Below are 21,823 nucleotides of genomic sequence, written 5' to 3'. Positions count from 1 at the left end.
AAGCTAATTACCTCAGTTTTTACCTTGAGAAATTAGAGAAAGAAGAGCAAATTAAGACTAAGTTTAAGGATGGAAATAATAAATATCAGAATAGGTATCAATGAGCTAGAAATCAAAACCCAAAAAATAAAGAAAATTAAGCAAACCAAGAGATAGTTCAAATGTATCTCTGTGTGTCAGCATGGAACTGGAAATTAAAATGGAAAGATAATACTATTTACAAAAGCATCAAAAATATGACATATATACTTAGGATAAATCTGAAAAAAGATATGAAAAAATGTACACTGAAAACTATAAAACACTGATGAGAGAAATTAAGGAAGACCTAAATAAATGGATGAAAAACTTTTTTTTTTAATTAATTTATTGTGGATGAAAAACTTAATATTAAGGTGTCAACTTTCCCAAACTGATCTATAGATTTAACACTATCCCAATCAAAATCCCAGCAGGCTTTCTTCTGTAGAAATTGATGAGCTGATTTTAAAACTCATACGGGAGGATTTTCCTGGTGGTCCAGTGGTTAAGATGCTGTGTTTCCACTGCAGGGGCAGGTTTCTGATCCCTGCTTGGGAACTAAGATCCCACATGCCGTATAGTGGGGCCAGATAGTAATAAACAAAATGGAAAAAATAAAGAGTATGAGGAAAAACTGACACCAAAAAATAAAAAAAAATTAAAAAAAAATTCATATGGTGAGTAATGCAAAGGACCTAAACAGTTAAAGCAACTTTGAAATAGGAAAAAGATGGAGGGTTTACACTGTGTGGCTTCAACACTTCTTATAAAGCTGCAATAATCAAGATGGGGTATTACTGGTGTCAAGACAGATCAATGTAACAGCTGACATCCAGAAATAAGACACATATAGACAACAGATGTTCAATAAAAGTGTAAAATGCATTTCAGTGGAGAAAAGATAATTTCAACAAATGGTGCTGAATCATTCTATATGCCTATCCGAATAAACCAAAAACTCCTACAATTCATACCTCGCACTTGCACCATATAAAAAAATTAAGTCAAAATTGGTAATATATATAAATATAGTAGCTAAATCTACTTGTAACCTAGCTATTCCACTCTAGGTGTTTAACCAAGAGAAATGAATCACACATCTAAACAGAGCTTCATTCGGAATAGCTGCAAATTGGAAACATTCAAATAAAATGAACAGGCGAATGAATAAACTAATTATAGCATATCTGCACAATGGAATACCACTCAGCAATAAAAAGAACTATGGATACACACAATATGGATAAACCTCTAATTATGCTGAGTAGAAGTAGCCAGATAAAAATGAGTACACACTGCAGGATCCCATTTACATTGAATCGTACACTATGTAGAACAGGCCACAGTGTCAGAAAGCAGAGGTGTCACTCAGGGATATGGATGGATGGAGGGGAGCTGGAGGGCCTGGAGAGATCACCAGGGGGTCTGAGAGAACCTTCTGGAGTGATGGAAGTGGTCATTATTTTGATCGTTGATGGGCTCATCATGTTATACATTTCAAAAGTTATTAAACTGCACACTTAAAAATACAGTTTAAAAATGAACAATAATTCATTAATAAAGACAGGTTGGAGATATGAGAAAAGGCAGCATGCTTGTATGTTAACAGGAAGGATTCAGTAGAGTGGAAAAAACTGACAATGCCAGCCTGGGACGTGGGGGAGATGTCTGAACATGTGTCCTTTAGGAGGAGCCATTGTGCAGATGGAGGACTTCGGCAAGGAACACGGACAGTTCATCACTACACAGAAGCATTCATATTTGGGGCAAATTTCTTAAAATATCATCCCAGAAGTTAACTGCCAAAGTAGGGAGTGGAAACATTTTAGAGCTCATGTTACATACAATCTGCCTGCAATGCAGGAGACCGGATTCAGTCCTGGGTCAGGAAGATCCCCTGGAGAGGGAAGTGGCAACCCACTCCAGTATCCTTGCCTGGAGAATCCCATGGATGGAGGAGCCTGGCGGGCTACAGTCCATGGGGTTGCAAAGAGTCAGGCATGACTGTGCAACTAACACTTTATGACTTTTCACATACAACTAGATACCTGTCCAAAGAAGCCTGAGTGTTTTTTGTGGCTTCAAGCTTTGCAGGTGTTGTTCACAGTTTTAGTTACATACCTGGTGGTTCTGCACCCCTGGGGGTGCATTTGGCATGGGGATTAGAAAACAGAAAAATATTCTGACTTCAGGAGTATGACCTTCATAGCAACAGTCTTCCTGATCTTTGACTCCAGAACAACGCAGCTAGAGTAACTGCGAAGTGGAGGGTCAGCCCCTTGGACCTGGTAGAGTCCGAGACAATCCTGACAAATAAAGGAGAACTGATGCTTGCGGTTTCGGAGGCTGGGTCCTGACAAGCTTTGGAGCTCTCTCTGGGGTTTCTCAGGCCTCCTGCTTGGGGGAAGCAGCTGCGTCAAGCAGGCCCCTCTCCCCCGAGACTCCGAGTGAGTGGTCCCCCTGGCCACGTCAGGAGTTTGCGTGAGGAGTGATCTGATCCCTCCCGGGTACCCTGTACACCCCAGTCTGGGTGCCACACAGGGGAGGTCAGTCTGCAGACAACCCTAGCCGTGGCTGTCACCAGAACTGTGAGTGAGTGAGGGGCTCCGATGGAGAGTGGCTGGGCCTGTCCCAGCCCCGGGGAGGGCACGGCATCGCCAAAGCCACGCGCTCTGTGCTGCAGGGATGACCGGATGGTGCGAACCATCCTCACGGCCGGCTGGGGTATTCCGGCTGGACCACACTAGGTGGGAACTTTCCTGTGTTGGCCCCCATTTGATCACATGGCTGTTTGAAGGCAAAAATATATACATATATATATATATTTTGCTTCCAGTTTTGCGATTCAACCTACCTTCTCACTCCCTTCCCCTTCGCTTCAATATTCAGTCCTCAGGGCAGACACTCTAAATAAAGGCTAAATTTAATATGGTTGCATCCACGCTGGTGAAGGAAGAACACTTATATTTTGCTTTCTGACACTAAAATGTCATCTTCAAATGCACATTAAAATGGGCACTATTCTGGCCAGGGACATAACAGGGTTGGTTTGTTTGTATTTAATCCTGGTACTAACTTCACTTTGGAATTATTGTCAATATAATCAACGTCTCCACAGTTGCTTCCACTCTGTGCTCTGCTGTGCTTAGTCGTTCAGTCTTGTCCCACTCTTTGCGCCCCAAGGACTGTAGCCCCCCAGGCTCCTCTGTCCATGGGGATTCTCCAGGCAAGAATGCTGGAGTGGGTTGCCATGACCTCCTCCAGGGGATCTTCCCGACCCAGGGATGCAACCCAGGTCTCCTGCATTGCAGGTGGATTCTTTACTCTCTGAGCCACCAGGGAAGCCCAAGAATACTGGAGTGGGTAGCCTATCCCTTCTCCAGGGCATCTTCCCGAATCGAACCAGGAATCGAACCAGGGTCTCCTGCATTGCAGGTGGATTCTTTACCAGCTGAGCCACCAGGGAAGCCCCGCTACAATCTACGTAACACTGAACATGCCATAGTTCAGTCATGTGGAGGGTGGCCGTGGCGGACACCCTCACCTGAATTTTAAAGGTCCACAGGCAGGAAAAGGGGCATCTGTGGCCTAAATTTTGGTGTTGCTGTTGTTTGGTCACTAAGTTGTGTCCAACTCTGCCACTCCGTGGACTGTGGTCATTGCCAGGCTCCTCTGCCCTGGGGTCTCCCAGCCAAGAATACTAGAGTGGGCTGTCATGCCCTCCTCCAGGGGATCTTCCCGAGCCAGGGATCAAACCCACATCTCCTGCCTGGCAGGTGACTTCTTCACCACAGAGCCACCTGGGAAGCCCCATGGCCTAAATAGGATGCTTCAAGAATAATACATTGTGAAAGAAGGCAAACTACCTACCATGGTTCCTGTTAGACTGTCTGTGAAGAGGGGAGAAGCCAGGTTTACCTTTCATCCCTCAGAACTTTGGACAATCAACTTACACACGCTATGTGCCAGCCTAAATCAAAAGAAAACCCATCCTAGGTACTGGGAAAAAGCTCAAAGAACATTTCTGATTTACAGTAAGTCAGTGGCATAATATCTAAATTGACAGGACACTATGGCAAGTGGATGAATACTATTAAGACAATTATTAAATGTGTTTGTGTCAGGGTTTAAGAGAAGAAAAAATAATCTAAACTGAATTTTTATACAAGTCTTTATTTACAACTTGTTTAACAACTGTACACTTTTTGCAGCCTTGAAAACATTTTTGTACTTGAATGGGAAAATATAGTTTGACCAAATCTTAACTTTATTCTTCATATACATATACATATATTATATGCATACATATAAACATATACATATAATTAATACCATAACAAGTTGGCAGTCATAAAATTAAAATGAGTAAGTGACATCAAAAGGAAATACAATATAAGGTTTCAAAAAATTAAAAATCTGTCTTCTGGTGATTTCTTGGACTTCGTGTTTTTGTGATTTTGGTGAAAATTTCTTAATGAGGCTCTCTAACAAGTCATTTACCTCGGAGAAACAGTGAGAAAACTCATGAATCTAACAGAGTCAATGACTGGTAAACAGGTGTGACATTGCTTGGATGCATTTATGTATGAGGTTGCTAAAACTGCACTGATTCATTTGTGAGGTGAAAAATTTAGTCCTACATGGGTTTCCTTTTGGGATTATCATGACTCAGAATGAAATTGTGAAATTACAAATTCAATAGTCAACCAGAAATAAGAACATACCTAGCAATATCCTTTTTGCAAAGGCTAAACTGCAAGGTGGATAACTACAATGTCAAATATCAAACTAACAATTCATAGAACAATCAGTAATACTTAAGACATGAGTATAAGGCTATAGAGCTGGGACTGTAACCAATACAACTCCAACTCTAATGTACTAAAGTGTTTTCCAGCTCGTCTGAAAAGTTTAAAAAATACTGTAGGAAAAAAAAAAAGCCTCTTTCTATCCCCAAATCTTTGATAGAATTTGTTAACTGAAATAAGGCAAATTATTAAACTATTAGATATGTTTGAATTTTACCATTCATCACACCACCAAAAAGTGGGTGTTATAAATGGTGGGGCAAATTTCAAAACACAAAATTGCAAAACAAGATTAAACCTGGAAATTATTCTTCTGAGCACAAAGCAGTATGAATTACATATAATCTGTAAACAGCAAAGTTAGTGACAGCAATGGCATATTAGTGCATTTGAATTTTTAATAACTAAGACTATTAAAAAAATTAAAAGGCCCCAAATTGTTGATTGGCATTTGTGTACAGTCATTTCCTGTATTTATACTAGCATGTTCTTTCTTATTTTAAGCATCTTGAAAATTTCCCTTAACTAAGACTATGAGTCTCTGCAGAATATACACTTAAATTCGGCCACCAAAAAATAATAAACTCAAATCATGCCATGTGCCCATCTGTACTTGAGTAAGAATTTCTTTACAGTTGTTTGTAATTTGACACTACTGGATCAAGTCTGCAGCTTGATTAAAAAGACTGAAAAGGCAGAGGAAAGTATCTGACTTTCTGACAGTACAGTTTTCACTAAATACCAAGCTGACTCCAAAGAGTTGCAATTAGTCTCTTCTATTCGTTAAAAAATTCAAAGATGCATTTGTATAGATCTGTTGAGTCATGCTAAGCGCTTTAGTAATAAGCCAAGGCAATTAATAAATCTTAAAAAAAAATGTTTCATTAACTAAGTTGCTGGAATAAAATCTGCTTCATACATGAAACTTAACTTGATTCATAACCTAAGTAGTTAAGAGCAAGAGACTAGGGAGAAAATCAAAGAAACTATTTGGATCTTGATATGCCTTTAAGGTGAAAGATGATCAAATGTGATTTTGGGGGCAGAAATGAAAAAACTGTTGGCAAATCTCCTTAGATCTATATAGATGTAAAAGAAACAGAATAGATTTAAAAGAATAGAGGACTATGTTGTCTATCAACTTTTACTTGTAAATAAATAAGCATTCATCAGTTTCTGCTGGCTAAGTGTTAGAAACTATCATCAATTTTAAGACTACTTAAAAAAGGGAAGAACCTGAAGATACTAAGTTATGATTTATGAAGTTATTTAATTATACCACTTAAAAAGTAAAGTGCTAAGATTCTGTTTAAAAAAATATATTGAAAACTAGTTTCAAAGAATGGGGTTTTGATTTTTCAAGGTCTTTAAAAAGGGCTGGTATTAATTTTTATTAAAAAAAAATATCTTTCTTTAATGATGCCAGAAAAATCTATAAGTGTATCATAAGTTAACTGAACGTCTTCATTTCATCCTTATTCTTTGGGCACCAAATGTCAAAAGCGCCTTCTTCAATGATGGACGCATTCTGGATCTGTGCTGTCTGGTACAGTAACTGCTTTCCACGGGTGGCCTTTGATGAAATGTGGCTGGGGGACTGGGGAACCGGAGTCTTAATTTTACTTGAATTTAAACCAGCACATGTGGCTGTGAATTGGCTAGTGGATTGGACAATGCAGGTCTAGAATCTGCTCTTAAATAGATTAGCAAGAAGCCAAAGGATGCTCAAGACATGTAGAAGATGATTTATCCATTCAACGTTCTGTCCCCATGTGTGAGTGTGACTGTGTGTTTAATTTTTTTTTTTACTCTGGGAGGATAAGAAGTGGCTCTCCTCTCACAGGTTGGAGTCCAGCCTTCTCTATTTGTGCTGCTGTCTTCCAGGTGACCTGCCCACGCCGAGCACATCAGCAGAACAGAGGGTAACATAGAAGCAAGCACTGCAGAAACTATTCACGCTCTAAAAGCACTTCTCTCATCTAAACATAAGACAAAACTCTTACGAGAATGTTCTTAACGAGCATATCTCCCTGTTCTTTGGCAGTAATCACTGTGTTAATGTTTATGTAACAACAAATATTTCAGTATGTTTTGACGATTTGAATACAAATATATTCAAGTACAAATGAAAAGAGTCCTGACTCCACAAAACATCTCTCAACAGAAAAAAGCTGGAAACTTTGTCATATTTGAACTTAAGAAAATGGCCAAGTTCATAAGGCATATGTTATAGCAGAACTAAGACCACTTTTGTAGCATCCTGCCATGGTTAGTATCTGCTTTTTCCCATCACCTCAATCCCAGCGTTTCCCAGATTCTTGGACATCACAGCTCCTGGAGTCTGGCTTTCTTTCTCTTGTGTCTGAGTACATGCAATGATGAAGAAACTATGAAAGTGAAGGAGAGTTTGCCAGTCTGTATTTTAGGAGACAGGTAAATGAAAGGTGAGAGCATCTTCTGATGAACCAGAAGACTGTTCACTTTTTATTAATGCAACTCTAGGCAACAAGGAGTTTAAAGTGTGTCTGTGAGAGACCTTGGCTTCATAAGTATTAACTTCATGAGTCTTATTAACATGAAATATAAAATATAATTAATGACTCGCAGCCCCAACCCAGCTTCAGATAGAGTTCTAGACTCAGAACTTCAGATCAGACTTTAAACATTTCAGGAAGAGAGCACAGCCCATTTATTTGGGCGATCTTTTACGGCTGTCTTAGTGGTCTTCCAAAAGAAGGAAAAGAACCCCAGTGGAAAAGATGTACATGGAAAATGCCACAGAAAGGTAGAAGGAAAATACTTATCTAATGTTAGTAAGTAAAGTGCTGTGAGTCTTGCAGTAAAGTATAAATAATACGTAAGTGAGTAGAAGTAGTAAATAATATTAAGACATTCAACTCTAATAGTGACATATATAAAATAAACACACTATATATATATTCTACATATATAGAATGTATATACAGTAATCACTGTCCACAGGCTGACAAATTACACCAAGAACAAACACGAGTCCCTTTTATAAGTTTTATACTTATTAATGCTAATCTAATTATTTTCCTTTGTCAGTTAAGAGATCTCTAAAGCAATGATGACTGCTCAGAAGTCTCCCACATGCATTAAAGCCTCAGCATGCTTTGGTGATTTTTCTCACTCTGAGCTTGCTCTTCTCATGATACTTACTTATCCTTTTAAGCTCTGAGTCAATATAACTTAGGGTATTTGATAGCCCCATCGTCCTTACATTCCAAGGCTACCTACACACTTTCTCTGATGATTTCATCATCAGACCCTGAACACCTAGTTCAGAGCCTGGCAGTCATGTTACCAGGTACACAAAGGCTCCCCTTGAATATATGCACATAGGAAGTCTACTCTTGCCTTCATTTTAAACAAGATTTTCTGCAGGGCCACTATGTATAATTAAGGTAGACATAAAACTGAGTGTACGGTTTGTAAACCGCACACATCAGCAGAGCCAGGTTACTGCTAGGAAGTTGGTAGTGAGTTTCAGTCACCAGAGAGGTCTCATCTCATCACACCATCCTATCTTCACAGTCTTAAAGATCTAGTTTAGAGTGAGTAAAGGGTTACCAGTTTCAAGATGAAAACTGATGCTTTCCTCTCCACTCACAAACATGTACTGTTAATCTGTGCCCAGTGAGTGCCCACAGAAAGGAAGGACGATTAGAAAATAAATTATTTTTGTCTACTCTTTTTTTTTTTTTAACAGAATGACCATGTAATAAAGTCAGAAGATTTTATGTAAACTATTACTTTAGTATTACTATTAAGACCAAGTGTAGGTTGAATGGTGTCAGCACTTCCATCTGCTTGGATATTTGTTTATAATTAGGTCTTTTTGTCTTCCGATAATCGATCTACTCTCTAGGAATGGATCTGCCTTGGCAGCCTTAGATTACTTTCTCAGAGTTCTATGCTCTCTTACAGGTAGCATACAAACTTATCTCATAGGATATTATTGGAAAATGTTAGAAGGCAGAAAAGTACACGAGAGAGGCATAATTGCTGAAACAGAATTCTTGGGAAGCACTGTCAGGCCGCAATTGCCAGACTCATATACTTGCCGTAATTAGGTTCAGGTCTCTTGTTTCTCAAGTAATGTCCCTTCTCTATCATGTTAAGTGCAGTGTGAAGAATCCAAGTATATTTCAGGATAACATTAAATATAAATTTTAAAGCTTTTATATTTATAAATACATGGAAATTAGGTTGATAAAAGGCTGTTTTAAAACAAATTATTGGTACATATTTCTCAAGAACATAATCAGTGACTGAAAAGAGATGGAGGTCATCACACCTGCCCTGTCCTTCACTTTATGAAAAAACAGGAGCAAAATTTTGACACTTCCACGATTTAGGGGGATGGGGAGGGGTAGCTGTGTCAGTAGCAAATTATTTTATGTTTTTTAGGCTTCTGAGAAATAAACATTATTTATTGCACAACTTAAGAACAATAAAATTACCATGCTTAAACTGGTCACTAAAACATTTTCAAATTTTTCAATAAAATGAACATACACCAATTATTATTTAAATATGCTTTATAGAAAGTAAAAAACGATGACAGACACACAGAGAATAGCCTCCCTCATATAAAAACGTCATGATACAAAATACTTGAATCATTATAGCTACAAAGAATAAGCTCTGAAATTGCTCTTTTTTTTTTTGAAACTTCTTTCTAAATGTAGTGAAACTGGGCTGTATATCTACTAAAATGAGCTGCCATTTTGACAGTTGGAACTAGAGGGAGAGAGATGATCATTATAAAAAGGTGGGGGGGGGGGGGAAGCATGCAAAAATAATTTTCAAAGATTCTGAGATCCCCTCTTATTTTGTTCCTACCCTGCGGGGTACCACACAGACATCACTGCTGAGAAATGTACCCCTCCATCAGTTCCACAGCCATTTCTAGGCAGAGTCACTTTGTAATTTGAGGATAAAAAGTCAAAACGTGCGTCCACAGCTTAAGGAACAGACAACAAAACTCATGTTGCTGTTTTGCTCTCAGCTAAACAAGCACTGTGTTCTCCCTTTAGGGTCACAGACGTTCTTATCCAGAAGGCTCTCAAATAATGAGGTTTATACTATCTGGGTTACCAGTGCTTTGTCAGATAAACCTCACGTGTTCCAACTGGGGAAAGTTCTAATGCTCCCGGAGCCTGAGATCTGGACCACTGGAGATTCAATGCAGGAAGTCAGGATAAGTTCAAAAATTAAGAATTTTGCTTCAAGACAATTCTTATATCGGGATAAAGATTTTCAAACTTTTAACAGGGTGTTGTTATCTTTAAAAGATGAATGTTGGTCAGAGAGCAAGAGACTCCAAAAAATATCTTCTATCATTAGATGTGAATAAATAAAACTGCAACTGAGAAGGAAGTGTGAGTAAAAGAATTCATAAATAAAAATGTACCTCTCTTTCAACTTAAACCCCACTTCCCCTCACATCTCCGACTGCTGGTCTGTCTGTAACAGCACAGATTCGCGTGCCTTCCTGAGGCCTGCGGATCGGTGTGGGCGGATGCCTCTGACTGGAAACATTTAGCTTAGGTTTATGCAGTTGAGCTGTCACTACACAGACAAAGCAGTAAGACCCTGACAAAACAACAGCTGACAAGATCATCCTTATTATAAGGAAATCATCTCACTAGCCAGTTTTATCAAACAGAAATAATTCAATCCTGATCAGTGTTTAGAAGACAGAGCCTTGGGACTACCCTGGTGGCCCAGTGGTTAAGACTCTCCTGCTTCCAGTGCAGGGGACACAGGTTCAAATCCCTGGTTGGGGAACTAAGATCCCACATGCCACGTGGCGTGGCCAAAAAAAAAAAAAAGAAAAAGAAAGAAAATGGAGCTTTTCTTTTGGGACTTCTTTTTTTCTTGGTTATTAGGTAATCAGACAAATACTAAAAAGATATGATGGAGTTTGTATGCGTTCTCTTAAGATATGTACAACTGTATTCTTTATTCTCTTTTGAAGATGCGGTAAACTATAATATTTGCTGGATTTTTTCCCCCCATTACAAACTTGTTAAATACACACTGCAGAATATAAAATGTATGCTGTTGTGGTCTTTCGTTACTAAGTTTGTATTTTCTCACCCTGGTTAGAAGGAAAACAGAAAATAAGGTTTTTGTTTAGAAGAATTCAGACCTGGGGTGACCCCTTGCCCCACCCTTAACACAGTAACTCTGTGCTGACTCCATGGTGCGTCAGAACTGGCTTCACTGCCCCAGGGAGCGTGGGCTTCACGGAGCCACTGTGCGTGGGCATCTGTCCAGCATGGCCCAGCTCGGCTCCCGCCTACGTGAGGCACCCACTGTCTCGCAACTTGCAGAGAGATTGTGCATTGGCACAAACCTCCTAGAGATTAATAATCATCACTGGGGAAAGAGAAATTCATCAAACCCTGCCCAAAAGCTGGGCCAAGGAAGCAGGGATCTCACTGGGACAGTGCAGCTTTATTCCTGCTTTTCAAAAAACATCACACAGTGTTTAGAAATAACATTTCTACTATGGAATGAAAGCGATATACTAAAACTTAAGCCTGCTGTAAAGGTGAGTGAAGGTTATGAATGTAAACACCAAAATAATGGGATGCTGAAGAAAAATGGGATGGAAAATTTCCTTCCAGGAGCTTGGCACTTTCCCATGCAGAGAAACAAATCTGAGTAGGTGGGTGGGTAGGAGGCCAGGACGGGGCTAGTAAATAGAGAACTAAAAGGAAAATTCCTCATCTCTTGGGATAGAATCCACGTAAGAAACAGTTCAGGGACTCTGGTTTTAGTCTATCTTATTCTGTTGGTGTATTTACCAGTAATTTCAATTTTACCGAGGTTAGTGTTCATGCCTTATTTTAAAACAGTTGGATCAAAAAAAAAACAAAAAAACAAAAACAAACAAAAAAAAACCAGTTGGATCTGTTCTCTAATTTGTGAAATAAGGGGATGGGACGTAGTGGGGGTGGGAGAGGCTGAACCATCTTAGATTTTAATCTTTTATTGTCAACACATTCCATGTGCTTGGGTCTGCCCAGCCTCCAGAAGTCCCAGGATGTACCTACTCACGTGGTTCTGTCCTTTCCTACTAACTCCTCCTGCTTTTCTTCTTAACAGGCGGAGGCATTCACACTGAGCTCAGACTTCTGTACTTAATGTAAAAAATTAGCTCAAGGCATAGAGTCACTCCTGCATACATTCTAATACCCTTCTCCAGGTACAGTTTCTGAGGACAAATGAAAACACCATTTTCTTTAAAAAAAGGAAATAAGGATTTAAAATCAGACATCCAAATAAAGTTTCTGAGAATTCTTAGGTACATTTAGCTTGATTTAAAGTTACTCATTTATATTTAATGTACAAAACTAAATGAAACCTGAACTTCCAAACAGCAAGTACATGAAATAGAATCTTCTTAATAGGTAACCTATCTAAAACCAAAACCGAACAAACGATCAACCTAATTTCAGTAAATTTTTGCTTTTAAAAAATGGGCTGTGGTGCAAGAGAAAGGCTGGAGGGGAATATATTTAATATAATTTGGGGCCAAATATTTAAACCAATATGGAAAGTGAGCCAGAGACATTTCATGTTCAAATGAATGATATTTTGCATTTATATAGCACCTTATATAGTCAAAGTGCTTCACGATCTCTTGTTACTTGACAGCCATTCATCAACGTAAATAAACAGTTTAATAATCTGTCAACAAATGTAAGCACTTTGGGGCAACCAAATACCAGAGAGAGAATCTACTCAGCAGCAAATTCTTAGACTCATCCACAGAATTAAGAAACAGACCTGTCATAAACATCACACACAGGAAGTCACTTACTGATCTTAATGACTGGTATTAAGATGTTAAGTATTAGGAATTAGTGAGAAACAGAAGGGTCAATATTAAGGAATAAGACAAATGAGGTGCAAGTCAGCAAGGGAATTACCCCGAAGGTAAGGCTACCTGTGACTCGTAAGTATATAAAAAATAAATCATTGAGACATGGAGGGTGGTTGAAATTCAGTGTTAGCCCCATTGCTAGAATCTGATCCTCAGTTACTGTGATATTCCAAAACAAGAAAAAGAAAAAAAAAAAGAATGTACTGCCTGATTTTTTTTCTTCTGTAACTTCTCCTCGAATAGCCTAACCAACACATTCACTTCTGCCAGCAAACAAGATAGCAGGAAATAATGAAATTCTATTTATGTTTTAAAAATAGTTTCCAAATCTTCAGACAAATTTAATTTCCTATAAAACAATGTGAAAACTCGTTTTTTCCCTCTAAATAATTCTCTCAGGGGCCTTCGGTGACAGCTGATTAGCACCTCTGCCTATGTATTTATGTCTTTGCAAAAAGTGCACTTGCCAACCATTTTATATAGTAAATATGTAAGTTATTTGAAGTGCATTTGGAAAACAATTGAAAACACAGATTAATACATCATAAAAAGATTAATTCCCTTTAAACAAAGACATTCTTAGAAAGCATGGTAACACAGAGGCACGATAAAGAATATAAACTGTATATCAATTATTGGCAGAAAATCTAATTCATTACAAAGCCTACACCATTGGGGAAAGGACATTTTCGTACAAAGGAAAGTACTACACTAATATACAACACGTTTAATTGGGCATTTAAAAAGATTTTTTGGCACATTAAAAGGAACCGAAAGGACTACAAAATAAAGGACTGAGAAACTAAAACATTACAGATATAGAAGAGAGAAAGTCCTCAAATGAGACAAGTAAATGGTAACATAAAATAGAGACGAAATACAAGCGGGCTGAATTTCCTGAAACGCCGTTACATGTAACAGAAGTGTGTGTTGAACGCGGGTGTTTTGATCCCAGCGGCGGGACTCGTCTACCTTGCGGTGGCCGGCTGGACGTGGCCCGGGTAAGACCGGCGCGTGCTGGTGGCCTGCCTCTGCCTCGCCAGGAACGACTGCCCCGACCCTGTGCTGGCAAGCCTGTCTTCGGCCGCCTTTTTGTGCAGAGTCATCCCCTACATCACAGGGAAAAGAAGTCATCAGGAAACAGGGGAACACACTCTCACAGCGGAAAACCATCATGCAGAATTTGTTACGTGGGGCCAGACGGCACGATTTAATCTGTAATTCTCTTCATTACAGATTGAGGTCTTAAGAGACATTTTAGTTCCAACAATTAGGTACAAATCTTCCTGTGGAGAAATGAAGGCTGAATTTACAATAATCTGGACGGTAGATAATAAGAGATGGATCTTTGGAATTATATCACCCACACGAAATCATACACACTTCCCTTTCAGATCAGATGTATCAAGTGATTTTCCAAGGGAGAAAAAGGGTGATTGATTGGTAGCGGCTGATTCACGTAGGGGTACGGAAATCACAGGGTTTAGGTAGAACAGAAGACCACACAGCACTTGTTCCTTCTGAAGGCGGAGAGTCACACCAGGTGTAATACATACCACCGCGCTGCTCTTCTTCCCAGGCAGACTTGTGTTCTCAAGTTAAGGGGAGCTCCTGGAGGCCCCCAGCAGAGGGCCCACTTAGCGCAGGGGTCTTTCCTGAGGACAGAGAGGAGCCCACCCGCGGGTCCACGACCTCCGAACAGCGGGGAGGCAGCCTGCGGCCCTCTCTAACCTGGGAGGAGCCAACAGTGAGCACTCTGAGCAGATGGGGAAAGATGGCCTCAGTGCTCATTGAATGAGCTAGAGAGAAGGCTGGCCAGAGAAACGGGAGGAGCTGAGGGCGGCTGGCTCCTCCCGCCGGTGTCTGCAGACAAGACGATGGGAGCAGGTGGATGCTGGCAACAAGGAGGCGGAAGGACCAGGGCCAGGAGGAGAGGCAGAGAGACACTCAGAGGAGCTGGGCAACCAGCACAGAAGACAAGATACACCTCCCATCACTGGTCAGCTCCATGGAAACAGGGGTCAGGGCTCAGCGTTTTAGGCAGACCCAACATCCTCCATTTTCCCAGTGAGAAAAGCCAGGATGTGTTTTTCACTCAGTTTGAAACGAAACCATTTAAGGATCTGAAGAAAATGGACAAGTATCTATTGGTAATATTTAACCTACTGATTTGCCTACATATATTAACAATTATATTTAAAATATACTTTTTTTTTTTTTAAACTTTCATTATCAAAGCAACTTATTCAACTTCTTGACACACGTTTAAGATCTCAGGATCCATCACAAGGCCATTCTCTGAGACACTTAATACCTTTCACCAGGTACTAAGCTACTCATCACCTTCACTTCCATTTCAGTTGTCTGAGATACAGAACTTTCTGAATGTATATATGACGCTTCTGCTGTTTGTTGCTTTAATCACTTAGTTATATCCGACTCTTTGTGACTCCATGGACTGTAGCCCACCAGGCTCCTCTGTCCATGGAATTCTCTAGGCATGAATACTAGAGCGGGTTGCCATTTCCTTCTCCAGGGGATCTTACCGGCCCAGGGTTGAATCCACATCTCCCGCAGTGGCAGGTGGATTCTTTACCTCTGAGCCACCAGTGAAGCCCTATGAAGCTTTTCCAGCTATCTTATCTGAACATAACTTGTGAGATCCTACTGGGAGTTATTCCTTCACTCTCTGCAGAGTTGAAAACTATCAATAGGATTCTTCTTTAAATATCACGTCGCAGAGTAAATCAGCCTGGTTCCATAAGAAACATAATATGTGAAGTCATGAAATCACTAGTATGATTTCATGAAATCATACTATATGAAATCACTAATATGGACTGAGGGTCAGCGATCCAAGGTTGCTACACTCACCCTGAAGGAGGACAAAGAGGAACCAGTAGGGGTGACGTCAGGACCAGTTCCCAGAGACCTCCCTTAAATACAGTTTTTTCTTATTTTTTACATTTTATTTTCAATCAATCTATACTAACAGTAGTGATACCATAAATCCAGTAAGATTTCCTCTTTTCTTTTTTAAAATTGTGATAAAATCTTAAATATGTAGCTTTAACCAAGGCAAATAAATGTAAATGTGGACATGCCGTAAAACTGTGTGAATTTCTGACAAAAGCTCAAATCACACTATTAGCAGGCCTGGGACACTAACCTTTAAGACACAGTACCAACTGTAGCTGTAAAATGCCATGATTTACAATTATAATTGTAAAATGGTATTGTGTCACGGACACAACTACAGGGTCAAATGGGTACGGGGAAAGGAATCTGTCGCAGGCAACTAAACTCACATCCTGAAAAGGCAAAAGTGGTCGTGTTGGGAAGAAGAACAAAGAGGAAAAATAAGGGCTTCCCTGGGTGGTTCGGCGGCAAAGACTCCACCTGTCAATGCAGGAGACATGGGCTCGAGCCCTGGTCCGGGGACCCCACACGCTGCGGGGCAACTCAGCCCGTGTGCCACCACTGCTGAGCCACGGGCCCGAGTCTGTGCTCTGCAACAAGAGACGCCGCTGCAGTGAGAAGCCTGCACACCCCACTACAGAGTAACCCGCGCCCCCCGCACTGCGGCTAGAGAAAAGCCCACACAGCAACCAAGGCCCAACGCAGCCCACAAGGAAATAAATAAACAAAGTTATTAAAGAGAAGATGAAAAGGTCTAGGAAAAAAAAAATTGAAAAAAAGTACAGCATTCTTCAAAATCCATAGCTCTCGGTATCTGGAAAAATCTTACTGAAAGTCAAAATGCTGGTGAGCATTTATTTTGCCCTGCAATACGTACATTTTTGGTGTACTGGAAAATTCAATTTCAAAAACTGCATTTGTTCAGGGTCCCACCCTGAACGTTTACCAAACCCTGTGAGACAATTAAACTATCTTCGTTGCAAGAACCACTCCCGCAAAGGCACTGAAATGGTCCCACAAAACAAAGCCTACTCCACCTGTGTTTAGATATGACCGAAGTCACTACGCCCAAGGACAGATGGTTCTGAGAGACAGGAATTTTCCCATCCTAGTGCCCAGTGTTCTGACCCCGTTTATGGTGGCTTCTCGTATCTGCTGTTCGGCCCTAAGATCAGCATTAGGGTTCTGTCAGTGTGCGTTAGGATGGCAGTTACTTTCAGATTCATTCGGCAGAATGACTTTTACACTAAAGGCAGTATAACAAATAATACATATTTGCGGGGAGCCAGCCTGTTCAAGGCCCAAAAAGGCCCTGGGAAAGGCCTTGAAAGAGGCCATTCCCTGTCCCGCCACCCCATGATAAAGTAGTAAAACATTTGCCGGGTCTCCTTTGTTTTTCTTTGAGAAAAACATAGTAGTGACCTTCACTTAGTAGTTTATTTTGGGAATGCCAAAAACAAGATGTAAGCTTCTGCAATCACTTGAAACAAAGAATTGTATTGATGTGACAGACACCAGATGGCATTTTTTATGAATTATGTTTTCTGCTTGTACTAGTATAAAGGTAGCTGTTTTACTCAATAAACTCGCTGACTTGCCTAAAGAGCATTCAGCCCTCTCGACCCCATCCTTTACTTTCAGCTTTTTTTCCTCAGGCTTCCGTGTGGTTGCGGTCGGGACTTGTTCTCTTTGCCGGCTGGTCCCGGCACATATTCATTGAACTTTGCAAAGTGTTTTGACGTGTTATTTTCTTACCATGTTGTACCAGGCACTGACAATATATTTCTCTTCCATCTCTCTTTGACTCTTTGTTTTCTCATATTCTTTCTAAAAAGCAAACACATGTAAGCATGAAAAACATTCAACAGTAATAAAAATCTAATTCATGCCCATCTAAATTCACGGGCACAACTGTACAGTTGGCCCTCTATATCCACAGGTTCCACATCCACAGAGTCAACCAACTCCAGACCCAAAACAGTAAACGCAGGGCTTTCCAGGTGGCTGTGGTTAAGAATCCCCTGCTAATGCAAGAGACACAGGTTCCATCCCTCGGTTGGGAAGATCCCCTGGAGAAGGAAACGGCAACCCACTCCAGTATTCTTGCATGAGAGATTCCATGGACAGAGGAGCCTGGTGGGCTAGAATCCACGAGGTCAGGGGTCACAAAGAGTTGGACACACTTAGCGACTAAACAATGACAAAAACAAACACAAAGCCATATATTCCAAAATAGGAAAAAACAGACAAACAAAAAAATCCATAGCACTTACACTGCATTAGGTATTACATTGCAGGCAGATTCGTTACCGCCTGAGCAACCAGCGAAGACCCTGCATAACTGATCTGGAGATGGTTTAGAGAACATGGATGATGTGCAGAGACTGTATGCAAATAACCACATTCACTACTGTCTACAAGGGACTTATGCATCCACAGATTTTGGTAACTGTGCTCTGTAGATGTGGAGACTGGACATGGCAAAGCTTCTAGAATCAAAAATAAAAAAATCAAATGTCTTATCATATTATATAGTAAACTACCTCCAATGAATGGAATTGCCGGTCCCGTTCCTGGAGCTGATTTTTAAGAGCTTGTATTTCTGGTGCTGCTCCTTGATTTTGTTTAGGATCTAAAGTACGGATAACCTGCAAAAAGTAATAAAAGAAAGAAGTTTAAGTCTCAAACCTACAGTGTGTGACATCTACGGCAGCAGTTATTTAAAAAAAAAAGGATAAACCTTATGAGAGTCCAAAGCTATCTCACGAGGATACTTTAAAATTTGAATGTATGAAATGATGTTCCATTGTTACAACCTTTAATTACAGAAAAGTTTAAAATTAAGTGAAAGAGTCCATTATAAGAAGTAATTCTGGCTTAAAATTCATCAATCACAGTACAGTAGACACGACTGACGGCAGGCTTCCCTTTTCTGTTCTTCTGAACTGATTCAGAGGCCTCTGCCTCTGACCAGATGTGTGAGCCGGCCATGGGTCTCCACGTCTATACGCCTGTCACTGTGAAAGTCTCCTCTGCCACAGGCTGGGGTTTAGACTCGGGCGGGGGACACAAGTCTCGCTGGGACACCTGTGGGCTTCCGGGAAGGGTCTTTTTGGCCCATCAGTTTACTGTCAAAACCAATCAAGCCTGCAGAAAAATGATCAAGTCTACAGAAAACTTGTAAGAGCAGAACAGAGAGACCGCGTTTCCTTTAACACAGACTTCTCGGGCTCCCCCTCCACTCCAATGTCTATTTCTACTTTTCATAACATGGATTTTCACCCCAAAATCTGGATTTATCCGATGACTTTCTAAAGGTAATTTATTTAACCGGTTCCAATAACCTCATTCTCCCTGGGAACTGCCAGCTAGGCCTGGAAGCCAGTTTAGATTCAGGCTGACCACAGCTGAGGCTCTTCGGGAGGCAGAGGTCGGTTCTCCTAGGGCATGCGGCTAATCTTCTGTTTCGGTCACACAGTGCGGCACGTGGGATCTTAGTTCCCTGACCAGGGATCGAACCCATGCCCCCGGGCCTTGGAAGTGTGGAGTCTTAACTACTGGACCACCAGGGAAGTTGCTCACGCAGCTAACTTGAACTATTAGGCGAGGTGAGGACTGCCCCTCCTCTCCTACATGGAAAGGTGCTTTCCTCTTGATAACGAGGAAGTAGCCCGGGGGTGGGGCACCGTTTCGGTCCATCTCCTCGTGGCCTGAGAGGTCATGGTTCAGGCGTGTATCATGAGAATCACGAGACGTCAGTGAACCACGATCGGAAAGCAGTGAGACTCGCAGACTCACACTTACACTTTTGGCTTTCTCTAGGTATTTTTTATATCGTTCTTCCATTTGCTTCATTTCCTCTTCTTTCTTCCGTAAAGCTTCTTGTAATTCTTCAATTTTTAAGGCTATTGATGAGACAGTAAAAAAAAAAAAAAAAAAAAATTTTTTTTTTTAAAGACCATACAACTTTAAAAATATTTCAACTGACAAAATAGTAAATAGTTAACAGCTTTGAGAGATTGTTTGGTCTATTCTTATATATAATTTTATTTTTAAAAATTCACAATCTTTTTTTTTTTTTTAACAGAAAGCTTTTCTTAGAAATAAAAACTACACTATGGAAGTACACAAATTATAAAAAGCATTCACTGAAGGCTAAAGGGATAACAAAATGTGGTCTATGTATACAAATAGTTGAATATTATTCAGCTTCAATCCTGATACACGCTTCAACATGAAATGAAGTGAAAATGAAAGCCATTATGCGAAGTGAAATAAGCCAGACAAACAGGGACAAATACTGTATGATTCCACTTATACCCATTGTATACAAGAGTCAAATGCAAGGGACTGAAAGCAGGATGGAGGTGACCAGGGGCTGGGAAGACAGGAGGCGTGGAGTGGGTGTTTAATTAGTAGAGAGTTTCAGTTTGGGAAGATGAAAAAGTTCGGGAGATAGACAGTGGCTGTATGACATTGCAAATGTACTTAACATGTCACTTAACTGTATACTTAAAAGTGGTTAAAATGGTCATTTTTTATGTTATGTATATTTCACAACATGAAAAAAGTAAAAATCTGTATTGCTCCCACCTCCGCACAAAAGAATCGATGGTCAAGTTACCTACATGTGCAAATATTAACAAAACTGACAGACTGCAACTGCACTATAAAAATAACTTCATAAAATATTCATTAGCATTCATAGTTAAGGAAAAACCACAACGGAATTAGAAATCTAAGAACTGTTGTATCGATGATCACACACACACACACATACTCTTTCTGTGCTCTCTGTGAACAGGGCACATTCCTTAATTGCTAGAAAATATAATAGGGCCTATTTCTAAAAGAACAAAATTTTACCTAAACTCATTATCATGAGGGTAATGCATGCCTAACCAAGTGAAAACTCTGATAATCAGGAAAAACTCACAGCTGTTGTTAAATCTTGGCTCAAGATCTTCAATGATGGCCCTCTTCTTCTGCAGCTCATTATTGGCTTCATGCAGCTTCTCTCTGTACAAAAATATACAACTGTGTCACCTACTACTGTTTTGCATTTTCTTCACTTGAAATGAAAGATCTAAGTTCTTTATTCTTAGGATACACTAGCATATAGCACACAGATGCTATGAAACAAAGATGAAAAGACTTAACCAACATAAACATATTAATATTTTCTAAACGACTAAAAAAGAGAGACAAAAATCTCAGAGTCTGAGATAGAAGTCATTCTTTGATATAAACCTTCAGCCCAGGGGGCCAAATTCAGCCCGTGGCCCGTGTCTGTGTAGAAAGCTTTTAGGACACAGAGGCTTGGTTTACATACTGTCTGCGGCTGCTCTCAAATCAGAATTAAGTGGTTGTGACACAGACTATGGTTTGTAAAACCTAAAGCCACTGCTTTCTTGTTCCTTATAGAAAACGTTTCTGACTCCTGACCCAGAGGGTCAGAGAGTCCTACCTGGGAACTACTACTGTCAAGACTTGTTTTTAGCCTTGCAGCTTCTGCTAATCTGTCACGGGAGCCATGGGGAACTAATACAGGCCTCCTCTTCACTAATCAGGTGTTTTTGAGGAAGATTTTTACCACGTAAATGACTGAACACAGAACCATGGTCAGATAGTAGTTTTATGAAACAATAGGCATTCTATTTTCTGCAACAAAGGGGTGGGAAATGACAAAAGGACAGACTTCAGCATGAAATTCTCACTGCAGGTAACCCCCAGTGGCTGGGAGTGACAGGTGCTGTTCTAGAAGTTTAAGCACCTGCCCAGGGTTATACTTGCTACCAACTGTCAGTGGCCCGGAGCACTCACTTCTGCCACATTAAAGAAGAATCTGGACAGCATGCAGCGAGCTGCCGGACCGGAGAATTCTTTCCAATCCCTGCAGGACATGTCACGTGAGCTCTGAGGTACCCAGGGTGTCTGGTTCACCACAGCCCACCAATGGAACACTCCACCAGGCTGGCAACCCATGGCCACCCACACTCAATGTCTGTAAGGACAGAGTTCGGCCAGGGTATAACAGATAGAAGGACCAAAGTTGATATTAGGTGTGAGAGAAATCACAAAACATGCCTAACATCGTCAACCTCCGATAAAGAGGGACAAACACTTCTTCATGAGAAAACAAATGTCCTAT

At 40.4% G+C, this 21,823-nt stretch overlaps 1 protein-coding gene across 2 annotated transcripts in view; it reads right to left on the bottom strand.

Moving 5' to 3' along the window:
* Positions 1-4,174: 4,174 nt before the first annotated feature.
* HOOK3 (hook microtubule tethering protein 3) overlaps positions 4,175-21,823 on the bottom strand; it is an 89,127-nt gene continuing 71,478 nt past the window's right edge. For both annotated transcript variants that reach the window (XM_061134923.1, XM_061134924.1), the window contains 5 exons: positions 20,609-20,691; positions 19,477-19,577; positions 18,216-18,320; positions 17,428-17,499; positions 4,175-13,862 (listed from right to left, as the gene is read on the bottom strand). In XM_061134923.1, coding sequence (XP_060990906.1) covers positions 13,722-13,862; positions 17,428-17,499; positions 18,216-18,320; positions 19,477-19,577; positions 20,609-20,691 — 502 coding nt within the window. In that variant the 3' untranslated portion in view covers positions 4,175-13,721. The remainder of the gene's footprint in view (positions 13,863-17,427; positions 17,500-18,215; positions 18,321-19,476; positions 19,578-20,608; positions 20,692-21,823) is intronic.

This window comes from Dama dama, chromosome 32, assembly GCF_033118175.1.
Source record: "Dama dama isolate Ldn47 chromosome 32, ASM3311817v1, whole genome shotgun sequence".
NCBI classification, from domain to species: domain Eukaryota; kingdom Metazoa; phylum Chordata; class Mammalia; order Artiodactyla; family Cervidae; genus Dama; species Dama dama.
Note: the sequence above shows the minus strand (reverse complement) of the source record. Positions and strands in the feature narration are given on the sequence as shown.